The 5889-nt window shown below is 36.1% G+C and overlaps 2 protein-coding genes across 2 annotated transcripts; both read left to right on the top strand.

Moving 5' to 3' along the window:
- Positions 1–295: 295 nt before the first annotated feature.
- Positions 296–2555, top strand: LOC111892882 (transcription factor MYBS3). The gene is made up of 3 exons (XM_023888946.3): positions 296–862; positions 1392–1600; positions 1672–2555. Exons 1-3 carry the CDS (start codon positions 559–561, stop codon positions 2308–2310), a joined length of 1152 nt encoding a protein of 383 aa, XP_023744714.1. The 5' UTR covers positions 296–558; the 3' UTR covers positions 2311–2555.
- Positions 2556–2863: 308 nt separating this feature from the next.
- On the top strand, positions 2864–4453 carry LOC111892908 (uncharacterized). The gene is made up of 3 exons (XM_023888987.1): positions 2864–2931; positions 3482–3721; positions 3907–4453. Exons 1-3 carry the CDS (start codon positions 2864–2866, stop codon positions 4451–4453), a joined length of 855 nt encoding a protein of 284 aa, XP_023744755.1.
- Positions 4454–5889: the final 1436 nt, after the last annotated feature.

Here is a 5889-nt window from a genome sequence, read left to right as displayed (position 1 = left end):
ATAATTCGGTTTTATCCAAACAGTGAACAACCATAGATTTTAGTGTAATTTCTACACAGTTCAATAATATCAATAACCTTGTTTTTTTTTTTTTTTTTGTTTTTTTTTTTTATACTTATTCTGTAATATCTATATAAATATGTATTTTATTTATGTGTTCCCCACATTTAACGCGGATCATAATCTAATTTTTTTTTTTTGTAAAATAACACAAATTCTTACGAAAATAACATCATTTTGCGCGAATACAATTTTTTTTTCACAATATGTTACTTACAAGAAGTACATGGGGGCTAATGCACTTCTTGTTCAAATGGATCATGTTCTTGCTTCCGGTCTATATATTCACACTTCCTCTCTCATCCACCCCATATACCCATTTCTAGAGAGAGAAACAAAATCCCAACAAACATCAATCCAAAATCCAAAATCCAAATCAAATTGAACTAAACCCTAGCTAAATACATACTTTTCACCCCCATTTCTTAATCTCTCCCTTCCCGTTTGTTTTCCTTGGATCATGTACTACAACATCTTTCTCTAAAGCCAATCGGAGCCATGACAAGGCGCTGCTCTCATTGCAGTAACAATGGCCACAACTCCCGTACCTGTCCTAATCGAGGTCTGAAGCTGTTTGGAGTTCGAATTACGGATGGATCCATCCGTAAAAGTGCTAGTATGGGTAACTTGACCCACTACACCGGATCCGGAAGCGGCGGCGGTGCTTTCAACAGTCTATCCGGCGGCGGCGGCACAGACCTGGATTCTCCCGGAGACACACCGGATCATAACGCTGCTGCTGACGGCTATGGCTCGGAAGACTTCGTGGCTGGGTCATCTTCTGGTCGTGAAAGAAAAAAAGGTCAGCGCTTTTTTTTTTTTTTTTTTTTTTTTCCAATGATTATTATCTTCTGGGGTTTGCTCGTTTTCATCCTCGTCAACTTCACGTTTATTAATTTCCTGGATTCATTTTCATTATCGTATGATTATGAGTTCATTGGAGATAATTATCTGGTATATAAATCAAAGCTTTGAGTTATGAGATTGGGTTTCAGATGAATGATATAAAATTACTATCCATTTCGTTGAATATTTATAATCTTTAAAAATCATTTATATACAAGGATCAAAGAAGAGTTGATCTTGTGTTGATAGTATTTCATATTCACTTGGTAAATCTTGTCGGATAATATTGGATTGATAGGAATGCATTTGTAATTGTAGGGACTTTAGTATAAGTCTAAAAGCACACTATAGTGTGATGTTGATGTTTGAATTGGTTGGTGATATATTTCCTAAATTAGAAACATTAGCCAGAAATAGAAAGTTAGAGATAGTAGGGAGAAATGAATGTATGATGAATGATGTTTATGTGGGTGTGGGTGATGCAGGTGTTCCCTGGACAGAGGAAGAACACAGGATGTTTCTAATGGGGTTGCAGAAGCTGGGGAAAGGTGATTGGCGTGGGATTGCTAGAAACTATGTGATTTCAAGAACACCGACTCAAGTTGCAAGCCATGCACAGAAATATTTTATCAGGCAAACCAATATGTCAAGAAGAAAAAGACGGTCTAGCCTCTTTGATATGGTTGCGGATGATGTATGTATCTTATACATTTATAATTTGTTTACATACATGTATCATTAAATGTATTGATGTAATATGTGCAGCCTCTTGATGCTGGTATGAATATGATGGGTTCCCATTCCCAATCCCATGATGGAGAGACTCAATCTGTGGACAACCCTAAAATGTGTGTTCCTACAGTGGAGGAAAAAGAAGAAGTGGAAGAAGAAGAAGAAGAAGAAGAAGAAGAAGAAGAAGAAGAAGATGACGATGAATGTGAATCAATGGATTCTGCCAGCTCAAACATTGTGGAGCCGGGTATGAAGTTGGTGCAAGAGGCACAACACTACTGTTACCCTGCTGCTGCTGCTGCCATGTTTCCAGCTTATTATGAGTTCATACCGGTTGCTATTCCCTTTTGGGGTGGGCCCGCACCAGCAGCTAAAACAGAGTCTCATGAGGTTCTTAAACCCACAGCAGTCCACTCCAAGACCCCCATCAATGTGGATCAGCTTGTAGGTTTATCCAAACTCAGTTTAGGGGACTCAATCGGTGATGCTGGCCCCAATTCATTGAAGTTGCTGGGAAGTTTAAGTAGGCAGTCTGCATTTCATGCCTCCTCTTCTTCTTCTGATAAAAATAATAATAATAGTAATAATGATAATACTAATAATAATAATAATAATAATCCAAGAACAAGTTCTGGTAGCATGCCGGCTCATTCATGCACTGTAGGAGGGTGATTTATATATACATGCTTCTGAGTTGTGAGGAGCTTCGCAAGACGATGACAAATTCTTGGTATACACCTTTTGCTTTTGCATTTGTAGTTGTTTTATTAATCAGAAACTAAAGCTCCTCATAACGTAATTAAAGCTTGATTGTTAGGAAACGCAGTAGTAGTAGTTGTGTAGTTGGTTTTAGATGAAAAGCTATGACTTATGTGTGTATCCTTCTGTTGGGCATGGATATATATGTTTTAGATGAAGCTTTGGTTTATAGCGTATTTATGGACTAAATCAGTATCAATAAAAAAAAACATAAGTAATTCTATAATTGCTAAATCATAAATTTATAAGCCACGGATCCAAACAAATTGTGCATTTATGCCGGGTGGGTATTGTTTCGTCGGTTTAGCTATTTGGAAAGTGTCAAACCACAACAATAAAAGCAAGGTTTATGGAGTTGGTACCCGGAACATGGAAGTTGCTAGGCTTGTTGGCATTTTAAGAGCACGTGGTATGGGACAGAACGAGAAGCAACGTTGCTGAGGTGAAAGTCGAAAACGCCGTTGTGATGGGGGGAATATTGCCCCCCAAGTCGTTGCATCTCGTGGCGGTGGATTTTGTTGCTGTTACCACCGGGTGAAACGGGAAAAATTCTACCATTGCTATTCAAACGTTTGAGTTAATTAAAAAAAAAATTTATAATTATTTATTCTTTTCCTATATAAATACTTCTTATCTAAACAATTTTTTACACATAATTTTGTTTTTTCTCTCTATATAATCTCAATTATCTTCAAAAAAGAATTATGGATCCTTTCGACTCGTCCGAGTATTCCAATGACGATATGTTCTTCAGGATGATATATCATTATTACAATAACGAGCTGCTACAACCAGATTCAGCCTTGCTACTAACAAGACGTGCGATGTTAAACAGAAATCACGAGAAAGGACACAAGCATCTATATCGCGATTACTTTGCGGATAATTGTGTATACGGGGCGAATGACTTCAAAAGAATATTTCGTTTGAGTAGGAATGTTTTCCTATGGATCGCCAACGCCTTAGAAAGTCAATATCGTTTCTTTACTATACTTTTATACAAAATAAATAAAAATCTACAACATGCTTCTTTAATTTTACACAAATATACTATATTTTTATACTATAGTTAATTTATGTTTAGGTATGAATTTTTTCAATTGAGATATGATGCTAGAGGTCGACGAGGGTTTACAACGTTGCAGAAATGTGCGGCGGCTATTCGTTTGATGGTCATGGGGGAGTCACCCGACACCATGGATGACTATATAAGAATGTCCGAAAGAATCACAAGGGAGAGTTTGTATACATTGTCAAGGGGTGTTGTTGAAACATTTGGGGACGTGTATTTGCAGAAACCTTCATTGCATGATTTGCAAGAATTGTATGCGGCGTATGAAGAATGCCATGAGTTTCCCGGATCGGAAGCATTGATTGCACACACTAGAAATGAAAAAATTATCTCGTAGCATGGAAAGGGCAATACGCAAGTAGTCATCACAGATCACCTTCGTTGATTTTAGAGGCTATTGCTTCTCAAAATTTATGGATTTGGCATGCATTTTTTAGGGCTGTGGGTTCCAAGAACGACGTCAGTGTTCTTGATCAGTCGCTAATATTTGACGATCTTTTGAATGGAAAGACCCCGGATGCTCCTTTCACGGTGAATGGAAATGATTACAAATATGGGTATTACCTTACAGATGGAATATATCCTCAGTATTCCACATTCGTGAAGGCATTCCGCCACCCGGTTGAAGAACGAGACAATTTTTTTAAGAGAAGACAAGAAGGAGCACGTAAGGATATCGAACGTGCTTTTGGAGCGCTGAAGGCGAAGTGGCATATAGTTGAACATGCAGCCCGACTATTTGATTTAGAAACTCTACGATATATCATGTATGCATGTATCATAATGCATAACATGGTAGTAGAAGATAAAGGGCGAAGTATTGCACACTATATCCCAACGGAGCCAAGACATGTTCAGTTTCAACCAGGAACAACAGAGTATTTGTATCGAGTTGTTGACATTCAGGACGCAAGTAAACACATACAACTTCGAGAGGACTTGATGGATTATATATTCTATGGTACCAATAACGATAACGAATAGCGTTGTGTATATATATATATATATATATATATATATATATATATATATATATATATATATATATATATATATTTGAATTTGGATGTTATGTGTGTTATTTTTAATTTTTTTATTCTATGTTATTTATAATTTTTAAATATTATGTTTTATTTATTATGTTATATTTAAACTATATTTGTTTAAATTAAAAAAAAATCGAAAAAAAAAATAAAAAAGAAATTATAAATTGGAAAAAAGTTGGATTTATAACAAGATATAACATGGTGATCATTTCCCTACTTGGTGTTATAACACCACTGGTGATGTGACATGTGAGATGACACCAAAATGATGTTATGACTAGTTGCCCACACCTTATATTCTAAAGTGTAAATCGACATCATTCCCTTCTATGTATCTTGGTCTTCTGATTGGACATAGCATTGAAGATTACTAAAATTGGAATGTGATTGTGGACAAATTTCATGCCAAGTTAAGTAACTAGAAAGCGAAAAATCTTTTGTTCGGTGGCAGTCTTACTCTTGTGAACTCGGTTTTGTGCTTTTTCATCCTCCTGAAAAAGTTATTCACATGCTTTATAGTATCAGAAGAAGATTTATTTGGGAGGAAGTAATGAGAAGAAAATTAATTAGATTGCTTGGGTTGTTGTGACTCGGCTGAATAAATAAGGTGGTCTTGGAGTTGGTTGTTTTAACTCCTTGAGTTTGTTGCTTCTTAACTCCTTAAGTAATGCACTTTGGTTTAAGCGTATAAAAGCTATCCACAATCTTTGTCTTGTGGATGGAAATGCAATGGCTAAAAAATGACTAAAGGAGTCTGGCTTAATATTTTCCAAATTGAAGATGACTTTGTGAATTATGTGTAACATCGTACTTCTAAAACACCATTTATTATCAATAAAAATGTGCTTTTACAGAAAAAAAAAACTTTTAAATCATTATCAAAGTTCACAACTTTCGGTGTTACAAAACAATATCTGTGTAACACCTGTTTTCAAGAATGGATCAGTTGATGATGTAAATGAGTCAAAGACATGGTTTTTTAGGAAAACCATATGCCACGATGTGACATATGGAGTGTCACGGTGTGGCATGCAAGGTGAATAATGCGTGTATCGTATGGACTCCACGATGTGACATGAAGGGTGTCACGATGTGGCGGCTGTTTAAGCCCAAACCCATAATTTTTAGGGTTTTATCCATATTTAAGCCCCTAAACTTAAGGTTTAGGGCATCCTCTTTAGCCTCCAACCTTTTCAACAAAACCCTAACCTCCATTGTTGAAGATATTGAGATTTTATTGGTGTTTTGAAGGAGAAGGAAACATACTTGGTGTATAAATCTAGATTGCAAGCCTCATCATCATTATCTATCTTATATTTTGGACATTTGTAAGTGTTAAAGATCCAACCTTTATTGTTCTATATCTCTAGATCT

Source organism: Lactuca sativa, chromosome 3 (assembly GCF_002870075.4).
Source record: "Lactuca sativa cultivar Salinas chromosome 3, Lsat_Salinas_v11, whole genome shotgun sequence".
NCBI lineage: Eukaryota > Viridiplantae > Streptophyta > Magnoliopsida > Asterales > Asteraceae > Lactuca > Lactuca sativa.
The sequence above is the reverse complement of the archived record's forward strand: the minus strand, read 5'-3'. Positions and strand labels throughout refer to the sequence as shown.

Bases quoted from the DNA above. Each gene is read 5' to 3' on its own strand.
- LOC111892882 (XM_023888946.3), top strand. From the start codon at position 559: ATGACAAGGCGCTGCTCTCATTGCAGTAACAATGGCCACAACTCCCGT. The intron at 863-1,391 runs GTCAGCGCTTTT...TGGGTGATGCAG, and splicing joins TGGTCGTGAAAGAAAAAAAG to GTGTTCCCTGGACAGAGGAA. The intron at 1,601-1,671 runs GTATGTATCTTA...TAATATGTGCAG, and splicing joins TTGATATGGTTGCGGATGAT to CCTCTTGATGCTGGTATGAA.
- LOC111892908 (XM_023888987.1), top strand. From the start codon at position 2,864: ATGGGGGGAATATTGCCCCCCAAGTCGTTGCATCTCGTGGCGGTGGAT. The intron at 2,932-3,481 runs GTGAAACGGGAA...ATTTATGTTTAG, and splicing joins TTTGTTGCTGTTACCACCGG to GTATGAATTTTTTCAATTGA. The intron at 3,722-3,906 runs GTATGCGGCGTA...TGCATTTTTTAG, and splicing joins TTGCATGATTTGCAAGAATT to GGCTGTGGGTTCCAAGAACG.